The sequence below is a fragment of the Vipera berus genome, assembly GCF_964194415.1.
Source record: "Vipera berus genome assembly, chromosome: Z".
NCBI lineage: Eukaryota > Metazoa > Chordata > Lepidosauria > Squamata > Viperidae > Vipera > Vipera berus.
In genome coordinates, this window is record NC_138205.1 from 44,737,472 (window position 1) to 44,754,796 (window position 17,325).

Sequence of the window (17,325 nt, forward strand, 5' to 3'; positions counted from 1 at the left end):
ATGGTTGTTAAGAAAATTACTTCCGTTGTTAAGTGAATCCTGGGACTGTTAAGAGAATCCAGTTTCCCCCATTGATTTTGCTTCTTAGACGCCAGCTTGGAAGGTCGCAAAGGGCTATTAAACATACGCCAGACAGTGTGACTGTCTTAAATACATGCCGGTTGCCAAGTGCCCAAATTTTGAAAATGTGTCTGCGGTTGCTGAGTTGGCCATAAAGGCAAGGGGTGGTCCCAGATCACTTTTTTCAGCACCACTGTAACTTTGAATGGTCTAAATGAATGATTATATGTTGAGGACTACATGCACTTACTTACTTGCTGCTGCCTTACAAGATCAACCCCTTCTGCAAGAAGGCATCTTGCAAGCCATCCTTTATAAATACAAGATCATTGTGTTTTCCTGTTCCCCTTTAAGAAAAGCTATTGCAAATGATTCTCAGTCTATCTGGGAAGACTTCCATAAGATTTTATTGCTTTTATGCATTCCAGAGATTTAGAAAGTCCTCTGTGGGGCAGAACAGAAAATGGAATTTCTTCTTTTCCTGATAATACCAAAATACCAAAACTCGGAGAAAGGATTGCCAGAACTGTTTTTTAGGGTTGTGGGTCCATAGCAGAGCACAGTTTGCCTGTGAAAGGCTCCATTCTTTGTCTCTGGCATATCCACACAGAGATCTTTACTTAAGCCATAGAAAGTCTTTTTGATCAATATCAACAATAGTAGTAGTAGAATCACTTCACATAACAGCTGTCAGCATTCCATCTAAGCCATTTTTTTTTTCAAACTTGGCAAATTTAAGAGGTGTGGACTTCAACTCCCAGAATTCCCCAGCCCGCATGCTGATCTAAGCACTTTTCATTTGGAAGTGCTTAGAATCAATTTACTTACTAAATTATGTATTCTTTGTCATTGGGAAATTATAAATACTCAAGATGAAAAAAAATGATGTTTTTTATTAATAAAATAATATATTTGCCAAGATATGATGCTCTATGTCATTACATGGCTATTTTGAAAGTCTATTAAATATATTTTATTACACCTAAAATTGATTCAGTATATGGTTTCTACAAGTTTGCTAATGCAAATTTGTTTTTATTATGCTGTTTGTTATCAGCCCCCCTCCTTCTGCCCAATATATACAATTTTCAATATTTGGTTCAGTTTTGTCCATGGGAATTGCATCTATCTGTGTATTGGAAAAATACATACGAGAACTGCCAAGTATTTCTCTAGGAATATGTTCATTAGGCATTTTGAATTGCCAGTAGTTCCACTGTAAAAAAAAAGAGTGGCATATTTGTGTGACATCTACATGTGTTCTATAGGTGGTGGTGGTGGTTAGTTGGGAAGTATGTATTTTATATACTAAGGGATGTCCAATATGGAAAATGTAATGCGAGAATCAGCTGCCAGCCATTTCTAGGAATCAAAGAAGTTCATTCATATAGCAGTAAACACGTAATAGATATTAATAGCATGCTCATTTGAGAAGAGCATGAAGTTTCTTTTCAACAAAGACCCACATAATCAGAGTTGAGTTGTGCGCCCACACACAAAGTTTCAAGCATGCATGCGTCCTTGAACCTTTTGTATATGCTGAGTAAAACATGGAGCTCTATTAAGAAAACATCCTGCAGCTATCTATGCATTCTTTAACCCTTCCCCACATTATTTTCAAAGAAGGGGCCTCAGGGGAAATAGCTGGAAAAACAGAGGGAGAGAAGGGAAGCAGGCAGAGAAAGATAGGAGAGCAGATACAACAAGTAGAGAAGCCAAAAAGGGCTGGAAAAAGGAGCAATGAGGAAGGAGCACTGAGCATTGCCTGCCAACCCAAAAAGGTTGCCCATCCTTAAAGCCAAACTGGTTGAGCCCAGAACTGAATGGGAAACATTCGCAGCCAAAGTCAAGATTCTGTAGCTGTTGATATTAAGAATTAAATATGCAAGTGAAAGAGATGTAGTAGAGATGATAGGGCAAGCTAGCCAAAAAGGCAGTTTGGATGGTGAAGGTAATTTATTATTGGCTATTTCTCGGGCAATGAAAAAGGATGCCAGCTTTTATAGCCAGGCTGTATAGTCTGTCTTTCTGTGATTTCCCTGCCTAGCTCCTTATTACAGCCACAGGAAGAACAGTTCCTTTTGCCACAATAGTAGAGTGGTGGGAGTGGGTGAGTAGGGTTTGGAAGAGCACAGCTAGGAGAGGACACTGTTATTTCGTATGGATGGGGGAAAAATCAAGGTTATACAAAGGGGGTGGGGTAATTAGCTGGGATGATCATGCCTGCTGCTTTCTTCTCCTTGCCTAGAGACAAAGGGTCTTTTATGGACGTACATGGTGGTTATGCTTTTCTCTACTCTTTATCATTATTTCAGGAAGCTTTTGGTGGGGAGGGGTGGGGAATATATTTCAGAAAGATTTGGAGCAAGCGAGCCAGGCTTTGCCACTGCCTCAGGTCACTTAGCCAGGAAGCAGGACTCGAACAGTCTTGTAGAGTCTATTCTGAGGGAAGATGGGTCATGGAGTTCTAAGCCTCCACCTTCCGCCTGTTGTCAACAAAGCAAAGGGGATTTTGCATCCTGACATTCTTCTAAGGCACTGCAGAATAGCAAGTTTAGCTACTTGTCCTTCTTGATAGAACCGATGTTATATTGACCTTTAAGTGATTTTGTTCTCATTTTGTAAGAACAAACCACAGAGAACCAGAACTGACTTATAAAATGGTGCCTAAAGTTCAGTTTTAAAGATATATAGTGGGAATGAACACTTTATATAAACTTTATGTTCAAAGGACAAATGTATCTAACTAACAGATATTGGTAAGTAGCCACAAAGGAGTAGTTATTGCTATCTTGCTCTGTTTCTCTATGGAGTGTAAGTGATGGGCAAGAATGCTTTCTAGTCTACTTCAGTAGTCTTAACCTCTTGCAGCTGCTGTTTCATCTTTCTAGCTTTGACCTCTTGGCTGCTTTCTCCTACAGGGTACATCCCTAGCTATTTGGACAAAGATGAGCAGTGTGTTGTATGTGGAGACAAAGCCACAGGATACCACTACCGCTGTATTACCTGTGAAGGCTGCAAGGTAAAAAATATTTGAAAAGGTGTGTCTCAACCAAGGGCCTTCCACATCTGCACCTGATCACAGCAGCAATACAGCCCAGCAACCTTTTTCCCCATATCCACCTGAATCTCAAGTCATTCCCAAGGCAGTTTAAAGTCATCCTCAGTATACAGTAATACTTTGCTCTTTAAGCAGTCAATAGGTTGTAATAGTTTTACCAATCTGAAAGTGACCATTCAATTGGTGCGACAGTCAAGTGACCTTCTGGGCTTAGGAACTTTTGGCCACTTGGGCTGTTACAGGCATGCCTCTTACTCTCCAGCCCTTTGGTGCAGTCATCCAAGGTCAGTCTGCTCCAGGCAGCATGAGTGTCCTTGTTCTTTCAAACCAGATTGTTCCCAATTTCAGGCTCAGAGACTTGGATCAGCCTGAGGGGAACTATATGGTGAAGCAGAACAGGTTTCTCTTTGCTGTTTCATGATGCAATTCATCCAGTGTCTGTCAGTTGTTTGGGTTAGCAGAATAACAGAGTTTGAAGGAACATTGGAAGTCTTCTAGTAAAACCCCCTGCTCAACAGGAGACCCTATAACATTTCAGACAAATGGTTGTCCAGTCTCTTCTTAAAAGCCTCCAGTGATGGAGCACCCACAACTTCTGAAGGCAAGCCATTCCACTCGTGTATTGTTCTAGCTATGAGGAAATTTCTCCTTAGTTCTAGGTTGCTTCTCTCCTTGTTTAGTTTCCATCCATTGCTTCTTGTCTTACCTTCTGGTGCTTTGGAAAATAGGTTGACCCCTTCTTCTTTGTGGCAGCCTTTGAGATATTGGAACACTGCTATCATGTCCCCCTCGTCCCTTTGCATACAAGTTTTACAGGGTTGCATACAGGTTTAGCATTCTTCTAAAATATTGCAAGACTTGTGTTCAAATGGAGCTAAATTCTTAGTTGATAATCATGCTGACTTAGAATTCACTTCCACAAAACCCAAGCAGTTCACTCTTTTGTCAAAACCTATTTCTTACCTGACCACCTTTATCTATATTGAGAGTGATTAATAGATGTTTTCCTACTAGCTGGTGACATTAGGTAGGAGAGGAGGAAAACAAAGCCTGGGAAATCAATTCATCCTTGTTCTGAATGTGTCTGCAGACTGTAAATAAGACCAGTGCCATTTGCTAACAGCATGTCTGTGGCAGGATAGGTTGCCAATAGTAAATTCTATGCCAATATAATTTCTGCTGGCTCAAGAAATGGTATATGACACTTCAACTGGCTGTGAAAAATTCCTATACCCTCAGTGCTGGTAGTCCTCAACATACAAACATTTATTTAATGACCATTAAAAGTTACAGTAGCACTGGAAAAAGTGACTTATGACTGGTCCTCACACCTATGACCGTTGCAACATCCCTGTAGTCACATGATCAGAATTCGGGCACTTGGCAACTGCCATGTATGTGGTGGTTGCAACTTCCCTGTGTCATGTGATCACCATTTGTGACCTTCCAGGAAGCTTTCAACAAGCAGTTAATGGGGAAAGTTGGATTTTGCTTAGCAGCTGAATGATTCATTTAACATCTGAAGTGATTCACTCAACACTGGTGAAAATATGTCATAACATCAAATGTAACCCAACAATTGCCTTGTTTAGCAATGGAGATTTTGGTCCCAATTTTGGTTCGTAAGTGAAAGTCTCTTTGCAGTTTGAATTAACTCATTCCAGAAAAATTAATTACCGGTATGTGCATGGTTCTGCTGCATAATGGTAAATCATCCCAAACATTTTATATGGCATCACACTGTTTCTTCTGCAGAAAGTCATGTGAATTATTTGGTCACTCAGTGATAGGAACCAGAGATGGCAAGCAGGCATAACATACATGGAGCAAGTGAGGAGAATTCATAAAAACCTTTTGAGCTAGCATTCAGGGGGGGAAAAGATTAGACTAGAAAAATGGAAAAGGAGAAGGAGATTGTGTCATTAAAAGCTACAAAAATATCTGGAATGGGTGAAGCCTGGGAAAAAAAGTTAAATCCATTGTATTTTCATGACCCCCAGTTACAGAGTACTAAGTCTTTCTCAATACCATTATCAGTACCCCAAATCTGCAAATATGACTAGTTATTTATCATATTTGTAGGAAATATGTAGGGCTATCTGTATTAAGGCACAGAGATATTGATTTGCTGAAAGTTCCCTAATGAGTTTTGGAATTAAGAAGGGTATGTTTTTGAATGTATCTTCCCAGTCCAAATTCACTGCTCTGGCTACCACACTTCAGTTGCAATTATGTATGATTATCATTATTTGAGTTATGCCGGACACCAAAATATTAAAATATTATGTCTGGGAGAATTTTACAATCAATATTTAATGCCCAAAATGAAAGGAAGAAGAAATTATGTGGTTTGACTAATTAATGGTAATAGGAAACAGTAAAAAAAGATGTGGCTGATGAAAGATTGTACAAGACTGTTAGATGGATAAGGGGGTTTCTGCAGACAAAGTAAGTTTCTTTTTTTTCAGACAAGGAATGTCTTTGCTACAGGTCCATGGTGGCGAACCTATGGCACGTGTGCCACAGGTGGCACACAGACCCCTCCCTGTGGGCACGCACGCCATCGCCCCAGTCCTAGGCCTTCAGTCCCATCCATGAGCAACCTGCCTCAATACCTGCACAGGGTGAGGTTGCTGCGCCCGTCCCCATCTCCCCAAGCGTTTTTTTTACTAAGCTGCCTTTCAGCTGCATTCCGTTTCCCCATTTGCTTCTCAGCCTTCGCTGCATGTTTATGGGACTATCGGGGGAAAAAAAGTTCCATGAGACTTTCTAACTTCCCACGAGATCTCAAGAAGTTAGAAAGTCTGATGGAACTTTTTTTTTTACTGATAGTCTCACAAACATGCAGCGAAGGCTGAGAAGCAAACAGAGAAACGGAATGTAGCTGAAAGGCAGGTTAGTAAAAAAAAATGCTTGGGGGAGGCGAGGGCATCTGGGCGGAGGTGGGCACGGCAACCTTACCCTGCATGGTGGTGGGAGGGTAGGGAGTGTGCCCTTCCAGGCCAGGCCAGCCCCTGCAGCCCCGGGGCGGCCGTGCTGGGCAGTGGTGGACAGGGTGTTGAGGTGAGGGCTGGCAGGCAGACCAAAGCAGCAGGTGGAGTGCCGGAGGCTCGGGGAGGGAGGGTGCTGAAGTGGGGAGTTGAGCCATTGGCAAAGAGCAGTGTGTCTGAGCAGAAAGCAGCCTTGGAACAAGTGGGGCAGGTAAGTAAAGAAATCCTCACTCTCCCCAGAAATTGCCTTTCTTTCCTTACCTGACTCCCAGCCCCATGCCGTTTCTCCTTCGCAATCCACTGCCGCTGCCCCATGCAAGGAAACAAAGGGGTTTTTTTTGGGGGGGAAAGGTCAATCAATCAATTCCAACTTCGGACGAGAAGAGCCTCTGGCGCTCCACATGCTGCTTTGGTGGCTCTGTAGGCAGAGATGTGAAGTTCTCTTTGTCAGAGAAGAGAACTTCGCAGCTCTGCCCTCAGAGTCACTGAAGTTGTAGCTGAATGGGCAGGTAAGGGGGAAATCTGCCCCACTTGTTCCATGGCTGCTTTCAACCGAGCCGCATCGCAGCAGCATTTGGTGCAATATGCAAGGTGGCAAATAGCTGTGTCGCGCCGAAACCGGCCATTTGCTACCTCCTGCCCAATGCCGCTGCCATGAGGCACCCCTCTGGCTTCTGGGAGTTCTGCTGGTGTCGTTCATGCCGGGCATACTTTGTGGTGAGTTTCTGGAAAAAATTGCGACAGGGGTGGATGCGATGTGTGAGGTGGCAAATGGCTGCGGCCAGCGGCAAACAGCCACATCGCGCCGAAACCATCCATTTGCCGCCTCCTGCCCAATGTTGCTGCCATGAGGCACCCCTCTGGTTTTTGGGAGTTCTGCTGGTGTCGTTCGTGCTGGGCATCCTTTGTGGTGAGTTTCTGGAAAAAATTGCAATGGGGGTGGGTGCGATGTGTGAGGTGGCAAATGGCTGCGGGCTGCAGCCGGCGGCAAACAGCCACATCGCATCGAAACCATCCGTTTGCCGCCTCCTGCCCAATGTCACTGTCATGAGGTACCCCTCTGGCTTCTGGGAGTTCTGCTGGTGTCGTTCGTGCTGGGCGTCCTTTGTGGTGAGTTTCTGGAAAAAAGTGCGACAGGGGTGGGTGCGATGGGTGAGGTGGCAAATGGCTACAGGCTGCGGCCAGTGGCAAACAGCGACATCGTGCCAAAACCGGCCATTTGCCACCTCCTGCCCAATGTCGCTGCCATGAGGCACCCTTCTGGCTCCTGGGAGTTCTGCTGGTGTCGTTCGTGCCGGGCATACTTTGTGGTGAGTTTCTGGAAAAAATTGCGATAGGGGTGGATGCGATGTGTGAGGTGGCAAATGGCTGCGGCCAGCGGCAAACAGCCACATCGCACCGAAACCGGCCATTTGCTGCCTCCTGCCCAATGCCGCTGTCATGAGGCACCCCTCTGGCTTCTGGGAGTTCTGGTGGTGTCGTTTGTGCTGGGCGTCCTTTGTGGTGAGTTCTGGAAAAAATTGCGATGGGGGTGGGTGCGATGTGCGAGGTGGTAAATAGCTACGGGCTGCGGCCAGTGGCAAACAGCGACATCGCGCCAAAACCGGCCGTTTGCCGCCTCCTGCCCAATGTCGCTGCCATGAGGCACCCTTCTGGCTCCTGGGAGTTCTGCTGACGTCATTTGTGCCGGGCGTCCTTTGTGGTGAGTTTCTGGAAAAATTCGTGATGGGGGTGGGTGCCCTGCGGGAGGTGGCAAATGGCTGCGGCCAGCAGCCAACAGCCACATCACGCCGAAACTGGCCGTTTGCTGCCTCCTGCCCAATGCCACTGCCATGACGCACCCCTCTGGCTCATGGGAGTTCTTCTGGCATTGTTCATGACAGGTGTACTTTGTGGTGAGTTTCTGGAAAAATTTGCAACGGGGGTGGGTGCAATGTGCGAGGTGGCAAATGGTTGTGGCCGGCGGCAAACAGCCACATTGTGCCGAAACTGGCCGTTTGCCACCTCCTGCCCAATGCCGCTGCCATGAGACCACGGGACAAGCTGGGCGGCAGTAAGAAACCAGAATACTGGTTCCTTGCCTCCGCCTGGCTTGTTCCGGGCCTCATGCAACGCACGAGGCTGCAGATGGCTGCGGCCGGAGGCAAATAGCCACATCACGCCGAAACCGAGGGGCCGGCAGGCAGTGGCTGTTGATGGACACAGTTGGCCCCCATGTGCTCGTTGTGTGCGAGGGCCGATGGTGGCAGGCAGCCGCCCCGGCCTCTGTCTTACCTTGCCTTGCCCTGCAGCAATGGCACCCCTGCCCTACCCCCTGCCTCGCCTCACCCTGCAGGACGAGCCTTCTGCCCACCATCCACCCGCCAGAGACCCCCTGGATCTCCCCCAACCCTGCCCACCCCTCACAGGCATCCTCCCTACGAGCAACATCAAGGTGGCCACTCCCAGCTGGCCACGTCCCCCCACTCTGCCGTGACCACCACATCCACGCTCACCCAATAGGCTACGTCTACCCGGCAATACATAAGTGGGTTTTGGGTTGCAGTTTGGCCACTCAGTCTCTAAAAAGCTGCTTTAGGGTCAGTATTGGACCCTGCAGCAGAAAATACAAGGGGCATTCTACAGCCATGCATGTTGTAGAGCAGACATGTCAAACTTGTGACGTATCGGAGCTTTTTCCCTATTGCCGGGAATGGGGTGAGTGCGGTTTCCTCGTGACATGTCCGGCCAATGGGCCAGCAGTTTGACACCTCTGTTGTAATCACTCCACATAAATTTTCCTATAATTAACTAATTTATGGTAATTGGGAGCCAAGCCTGAAGGTCACCATTCTTTGTACAGGAGGCTATGGGGGGGGGGGAAATCTGCCTTTCATTTGGGGGCTGCAATGTGTCATCTGTGGTGGACTTAGTAGCAGTATGACTTGGAATTCAGCTCTTTAGATTCTTGGGCACATGTGGATTTTCTAGGCATTTTTTTATTGACTTATTTTTATTAGTGTTATTGCTTCGACATTGTACGGTTGAGGTATATGAAACCTGCTTGTTTGCATGTCTTTAAATTCAGCAGAGGGTTTTTTTAATGTAAAGTGCAGCGGATATTATAATAAGAGGAATTAAATCTTAATTCTTGGCCTCATTCAATTATTTTCCCCCAAGTCAACTCACTATTGGATCTGGATTACGGGTGTTCAGTTCAAACACAGTTCAGAACACAGTGGCAGAAAAAAAGAGGTTTTGCCTTTGTAATTGCTCAATTTGATAAATAATTACTTTGTATGCAGAGAGGCAAGATAATATTAAGCACACATACAAGAATTTGGTTGCGTGCCTGAAACACAGACATTTTCTAGTGTGGGCTTTACAATTTCTTGTAGTACTTCAGATTGGTGCAAAGTTGTGTTTACTTTTCCTTGAATGGGGATGGGGAAAAGATGAGTGGCCATTAAAAGACTCTGGATGGAGATTGAGAAAAATGCTATCATAAAAGCTGGTTTCAGTCCCAAGTTTAATATGGAAATATAAAGTTTTGTAACAAACATAAATATATCTTGGAATACACACAGAGTACATTTCCCTTTTTGTTATTAATCCATTCTTTCTCCTTCCCCCCCCCTTTTATTTGTTTCAAGAGCCATCCTAAAAGTTGATGCAAGCTCCCTTTTTCTTTTCTCCCTTTATTTATACATTATGAAAATCGTATGAGAGCTGTTTCACCTGGTTTGACAAGATGTTACTTTTGGTAGTTAGAACCCTCTAGATAGGACTGATCTTACCATTTTGCAGCAACCTCTTTGAGGAATGAGTTAAGTTAGTAAATTTATAGACTGCCCTTCTTATATACATGACTCTGACCAGCTCATAATTAAAACAATTAAAATTATTTGCACAGAAAGGCAAAAAAGTAGTGCCCTTCTATCCAGCTATATAATGCTGTTTCACAAATAGGTCGTACCTGACATATGGCTAAAAAGCATTACCTTTGCTTTCTTTTTATTTACTTTAAAAAAACAACAACCAAAAGGTAAAAGAAATACAGAGTTAAATAGAAAACAAACAAACTGTAAGCAGACACAGCGCCTTGGGCAGAAAATTCAAGTGGCATCATAAATCACTCAATTGTGGCAAAGTGCCAGCCAGCTCTGGATTGAACTGTGGAATTAAGCTAATAGTAGGCTTAAGAAAAATTTAAGGGTTGGTAATGGGGGAGAAAAAGAACCAGTTCCCAGATGTGATCCTTTGGAAAGTTTACCTCAGAAGGCTCAATGAAATAAATGAGTAAAAAGACAATAGTTTCCTGGTAAACTCTCCTGTATTCATTCCTAAGAAACTACGGTACCAGAATATCTCAAGGTGACTATATCTTGGGTTAGAACCATAGAAACACAATTTGAAACCCACAAATTCACACTGATAGCAACCTACTGTTCCAAATAGTAAAATGATATCTTTTTACCCCAGTCATCTCTATGATTATGTGTCTGTCAGTAAAGGTCTGTTTAGGAAGGTCAATAACACTACGTACAACAGGACTGTATCCTCTTCACTAGAGTATAGAAGTTTAAGGGTTAAGGAGAGTGGAATAGGGTTAGAGAATCAAAGAATACACGCTCTGCTTTCTCAGGACTACCTGGGTCTCACTGTGTTCTCTGTTCTGCAGGGTTTTTTTCGACGGACCATTCAGAAAAACCTGCATCCAACATACTCCTGCAAATATGATGGTTCTTGTGTCATCGATAAGATCACCCGCAACCAGTGTCAACTTTGTCGATTCAAGAAGTGCATTGCTGTTGGCATGGCCATGGACTGTAAGGGCATTGCGCCCACTGTGGAGAACTGGAGGGGGGGGAAATTGGGGAGATGGGGATGGGAGTGGTTACAGGGAGCAGAGGAGAAGAAATGTGCCTCCAAAATGGACGCATGTTGAAGGATCAAAAGAGGGGAAATAATTGTTTGGTGTGTAAAATTGCATAGGGACCATCTTTGAATCCCTACGTTTTGAGTCCTTGGAATAGCATGAGAGCTGTCCTAGTATTCCCTAAGTTTTTAATTAAGCCATCCTATCATTCATAATTCCCTTTGGCACCTTGGAATTGGCCAAATTGGTTGCAGAATTCTGATTGGCTCTATGTGAAGTCCCCCCTCCTCTCATACCTCTTCATTCTTCGCCACCCTCCTAGTGGTGCTGGATGACTCCAAGAGAGTAGCCAAACGGAAGCTGATTGAAGAGAACCGGGAGAGACGGCGCAAAGAGGAAATGTTGAAGTCCCTTCAGCACCGGCCAGAGCCAACCCCGGAAGAATGGGAGCTGATACGCATTGCTACAGATGCACACTGCAGTACCAATGCCCAAGGCAGCCATTGGAAACAGAAGCGGAAATTCCTGGTAAATTGTACTGGCAAATAGGGTGCACAATTCTGTTTGTCAGAATTGATGTACACAATGCTTAATTTTACGTATTTTTGTTCTTTATTTTGGATTACCTGAAGTTCTTCCTTATAACAATAATCCATTTAGCGACTGTTTGAAATTACAGCTGCACTGGAAAAGTGACTTATGACTGTCTCGTGATCCCTGTGGTCACATAAATACAATTTGTGCATTTATAACAATTGCAGCATCCTGCAAGTCACAATTGCCATTTGTAACTTTCCCAGCTGGCTTTTGACAGGCAAGGTCAATGAGGAAGCCAGCAAGCAGTTGCAAGTTGCAATTGCATGATGTCTCATTGAACAATCACAGGTGATTCACTTAACAACCACAACTGGGACTGCTAGAACTGCCAGTACTAAGCAGTGCAGTCACATGATGTTTCACTTAACGACCACTTTACTTAGCCACAGTTTTCAGTCCCAGTTAGAGTCATTAAGCAAGGATTGCCTGTAATATTTTCTGCCCCTATTTTTGTTTTGAAAGTCCATATATTTCTGTAGTCTCTTTACCCCAGACTTTTCCCCAGAATTTCATAGATTAAAAGTAATTCCAGCAGAATAAGTGAATATATGCATAATTTACTGGGCATCAAGTTTGATTACCAAAAAATATACGTGAAATTTAGCACATGTCTCTGTTTTGTGCTGCTGTTGGACCTAGTGTTTCTCATTCTTGGCTACTTGGAAGATGTGTGGATTTCATCTCACAGAATGCTGGTTGGGGAAGTCTGGGAGCCGAAGTCTATACATCTTCTATGTTGCCAAGGTTGAGAAACACTGTACTAAGCATTACTGAGAACCAAGCATTGGAAGCTGTTTTTATTTGTATTTTCTTCCTGAATCATTGAATAAAGAAGCAAATACAAGCAAAAAAAATCTAAGTTCTGTGCTAAAATCACATTAATTAGAATACGCGTGTACTCTTTAATAAAATGCTATAAATTTATTCCAAATTGTGAAAAAATTTTTTTAAAAAAACTGGTATCACTCTTAAACTATTTCTCATTCCATTTATTATTCATTTGAATTTGAATAAATTTCAGACTGGAGATATGGAGTGTAATTTTTAAAACCTCTTTTTCATTGATGCTCATACATAAATTGTCTAGCTAATATATAATTGTCTAGCTAATATATTATTTTATTTCAGTACAGGTGATAAAAACATAGGCCCAGCCCTTGAAAAAACAACAACAATATGTTATGTATTTAAAAGTATTGCAGTTTTACTTTTGAAAATGTGCACAGATCTCTTGCCTCTCTAATTAATGTGAGAAAATTGTAATACATCTTGAATGTTAAAAATTACACTAAGCTCAGTCAGAGTAAACCTGATGATAAAGCCAAGAATTCAACCATTTTTATTAAGATTACTTTCAGTGCCATAATTTAGCATAGTGTTTCTCAGCCTTGGCAAACTTTAAGTGTATGGTGGTCTTCAACTCGTACTGGCTGGGGAATTCTGAAAGCTGAAATCTACACATCTTAAAAGTTGCTGGTTTTAGAAAATACTGATTTAGCAGATTTAGTAGTGCAGAGGTACCTTTCAAGAGTTAATTTGCTTGAGCAAATGGACACAGCTGTGACCTCTCAGCTTTGATCAAGGACAGATGGAATGGAAACCCCTCTGTTGCCACCCCTTTCTCCTCCCCCATTTCTAAGCAGAGAGGAATTGCTGGCTTGGGGTGCCCTCTGCTGGCCATAATCAATTTATGTCAGGGCAGGTCAGGACATAGAGGTCAAAGAAAGTGAGGCTTGGGGGTGGGGAAAGGAAATAGGTTACCAGACTGAGTTAAGATTGTTCTGTCTGTTCCCTCAGCCTTTATAGTATGCAGCAATTCCTTACTGAACATAGGAAGTAGTCCTGAAATTCAGTCTAAAAATAGATTAAGAAGCATTACTGTTTAGTTCACGTGATGAAACTAAACAGGCCGTATTCTTGAACTGTGCCTGCATATAAGAAAGAAATTTAAAACCAAGAGGTGGGGACTTCTGAGCCTGATCAGCACATGGTGTGAGCACAGTCTTCCCAAGTACACCAATGACTGGGAAATGAAGTATGGAAAACTTCCCACGTTTTCATTGGAAAGCAGCTGAAGGTTCTCCAAGGCTGTATTCCTTTTTCAAAAGCATTCAGATCCAGAACATCCAAAGGCAGACAAGTGTCATTCTCAAACTAGTGTATTGGAGTAGATCCATGGATTCTGATCTTCCCTGCCTTGAGGGACTGATACTTGTATTTTTAGCAATGTAACTCTTACATTTGCACAGTGTATTATTAGCAGAGTAAAATCTGCTAAAACTTTAATTTAAAACTAAATAAAAACAGGACAAACTTAAAACAATTTAAAACTAAAACTTTTAAATTACTTCTAATGGTTTTAAAGATTTTTAAATAAAATGTATTCAAATAATAATTAAAATGATTATTATTAAAGTATTTTAATAGGGTAATATTATTTTGATGCTAATTCTAGAAAGGATATTGTAACATAAAGAGATCATCTTATAACAAAGTTGAGACAAGGAAAAGATGTTGACAGATAAGAGTTATATTTCCAGTCTTAGGTGATACATTTCTAGTTGTATGGGGTCTCCTGGGTTAGTTTTCCGCAGACTTCTAATACTTTTTCCCCCCACTCGTAGCCTGAAGATATTGGCCAGTCACCAATGGCTTCCATGCCTGATGGGGACAAAGTAGACTTGGAGGCATTCAGTGAGTTTACGAAGATCATCACCCCTGCCATCACCCGTGTGGTGGATTTTGCCAAAAAACTGCCCATGTTTTCAGAGGTAAGCAAAGGACAATGAGCAAAGAGAGAGTGGAGGAATTTGATTATCTGGTTGTGAAGTTTTGAACTTCTAGAGCATTTCTCCCTACATTCTTCTTTTATCAAAATTAGAACCATTTTGGCTGATTGTTAGGAAGACATAGGACTACAATATAAATATGTGGTCCTCAGTTTATGACTGGCCGCTCAATGACATTTCAGAGTTTCCTGAAGGCATCAGGAAGCCAAAGCATAATAAATGGCTTTACAATTTAAAATCAGCACTTTGAATAGTACTCTGGAAACTCACTGGCAACCAAGGCCGTGCCACAAAATCACTGCTATAGCCTATGCTTGCCTCCCACAAGCCAAGTGTCCACAGTATTTTGCACCTATGGCAGTTCCTGAGTAGCTTTCAAAGGCATCCTCAGCTAAAGTCTAAAGATAGTTCTCCATTAACTACAGTAATTGGGGCCAGAATTTCCATCGCTAGGCGATGCAATTTTAAAGCATGACATCTCATGAATGCATTCCTTAGTGACAGCAATCTCAGTATCCTGATTGCTGTTAACTAAATTCTGCCAGTTGTTAGTTCAGGACCCAGGCCAATGCCATGGTTAAGTATGAGCCTGCCTCCTCTTTTAACTCCCCCTTTTTGCCTATTTCCCCTCCATCTCTGCCCTTTTTGCCACCTATCTACCCACTGCTGACAGCTGCTGCTGTTGTCTCCGCCGTGCCCGACCACCACCCCACCAACTACGCCATGCACACTATTTACCAGACGGAACCCCTTTTACACTGCTTTTTTCATCTTAGTGCAGCCGAAACATCTCTTCACCCTGCCCAGAGCCTCCACTGTGCCTTCCCCAGGACATGATTTTGCAAAAGAATCCCAGGGTATGAGAGAAGGCTCCACCTAGAAAAGTTATTCTTTCTCACTGGTGCAACTGAGGTTTTCAGTAATGTGTCTTTTGTTTAAAAAAAAATGGCCCTGGACAATGCATGAAATGGAGGCCTTAACTGACACACAAATGGAGAGTGCAAAAAAAGGAACACTGCAGCTGCTATGGTAGAAGCATATAGTATAGCAGGCATGGGAGCAGGGAACAGCGCTACCTGGTTGGTGGGTAATGCAGGTTGCCAAAGACTAAATGCAGGTAAGACTGAGTTGGCCCAAATTTTGTTCACGTGATGGTGGGAGGTCTGAAGTAATCAGAATTTCAAGGACCAGTTGAAAGTCCCTTCATTCAACATCATCATAAATCTGAACAGCTACTGAGCAAATGGATGATTAATGAGGACTACCTGCATTGCAGTAGTTTAGCCTGGAGACGATAAGGCTGTGGGATGTACAAACGGAGAACATCAGGTAAATCTACACCAAATCCTTCCCTTAAGTAATGAAAGTAGTTGGGCCCCATTTATCATACTTTCAGAAAATAATTTTCTGTTTTCTTCTTCTTCTTCTATTTAATTTAGGGAAATTGAATGGATGGTTTTATACAGCATGCTAAAAGAAGGGCAGGATTCCAGAACATCCTGAACTACCAACATCATTTTACTCTATTTTACTGTGCTGTGAAAACTCAGCACACTATATTATACAGCATTAATGTTAACGGTGTAAAGTATCCTCTTTGATATTTAGTACTTTAGATTGATGAATTAATTGTCACAAATTATCTTGTTAGGTCTGCAAAATGTTCAGGGTGGATAAATAAGCCAAAATTGGAAAGCAAGGACTTGGTCATAAATGCAGGAGGGAAGGAACATTGTCTCAAGCCAAAAATTGTAGGAGAATTGACATGCAGTAACTTGTTATTTGTAAATGATTTGATAGCCATCCTCAGAGCATTTCTAACCAGCTGAGGGTGGCAAATTTCAGTGAGCTTCCTGGTGAACAGAGCCAGCTGCTAAAAGAAGAACACTTTCTGCAAATAAGTGACTTTCAAAAGAGGCATCACATTTCCTACCACTACTAACTTCTGGCTCATGATTTCCTGCTAATTTGACCCAGAGAATGTATGCTCTTGCTACTTCTGGGGCCCACTGTTGATAGCACAATCACTCCTTGTCTCTGTTTATTACACCAATTTTCTGCCCTGGAAAGCAAAAATACCTTCTTTCTGTGGGAAGTAGAGTAAGATCTTCTTTTGCTCCAGTGGGACTATCCTAGAAAGCCAAGTGTTCCTGGGGCCAAGATAATCATGCTTCTCTCTGTCTTCAGCTGCCTTGTGAGGACCAGATCATCCTTTTGAAGGGCTGTTGCATGGAGATTATGTCACTGCGGGCAGCTGTGCGTTATGACCCTGAAAGTGAAACCCTGACACTCAGTGGTGAAATGGCCGTCAAGCGGGAGCAGCTGAAGAACGGTGGCTTGGGCGTAGTATCAGATGCCATCTTTGATCTGGGAAAATCCCTCTCTGCCTTCAGCCTGGATGACACTGAAGTGGCACTACTCCAGGCTGTGCTGCTCATGTCCTCAGGTATGTGTGGAGGATGGATTATGCTGTCAGTGTGCCCCTTATGGGATTGGCATTATTCAAACTTAAGTGAGTCAGACCAAGGCTGTATATAGCTCAGTATTATCCCTGTTAATTATCAATAGCCTTGTAAGACTTCAGATTAAAATTGTACTTTGTGAGAAAGAAGAACCTGAACTTTTGATTGCTTGTGGGCTAGCATCTTAGCTACAGCCTTTCCCTGAGATCAAGGATGGGCAATGTGCAACTCCAGATTTGTCAAAATGTCTAAGTGAAGCATATTCATTCTCAATTATATTATGACTGTCAAAAAGCAATTCTATCAAGTGTTGGTTAGTACTGACGGAGGTGCAGTCCCAATAATGGTCATTACGTAAGGACATCTGTACTCTCTTTCTGTAATTGTCATCATAAAATAGCTGTAAGGAGTGGGCAAGGGCCATTTTTAATCTCTAGAGCCTCTTCATACACACAGAGGATCTGTATGTCTAAAACGCTAGAATAGGAATAGGGAACTTTCATCCTTT

The 17,325-nt window shown here is 42.9% G+C and overlaps 1 protein-coding gene across 1 annotated transcript in view; it reads left to right on the top strand.

Annotated features, from left to right (window-relative positions):
• Window positions 1-17,325, top strand: part of THRA (thyroid hormone receptor alpha) — a 158,394-nt gene that overhangs the window by 129,643 nt on the left and 11,426 nt on the right. The window contains exons 5-9 of the mRNA XM_081344131.1: window positions 2,982-3,082; window positions 10,772-10,919; window positions 11,292-11,497; window positions 14,191-14,337; window positions 16,543-16,801. Coding sequence (XP_081200257.1) covers window positions 2,982-3,082; window positions 10,772-10,919; window positions 11,292-11,497; window positions 14,191-14,337; window positions 16,543-16,801 — 861 coding nt within the window. The remainder of the gene's footprint in view (window positions 1-2,981; window positions 3,083-10,771; window positions 10,920-11,291; window positions 11,498-14,190; window positions 14,338-16,542; window positions 16,802-17,325) is intronic.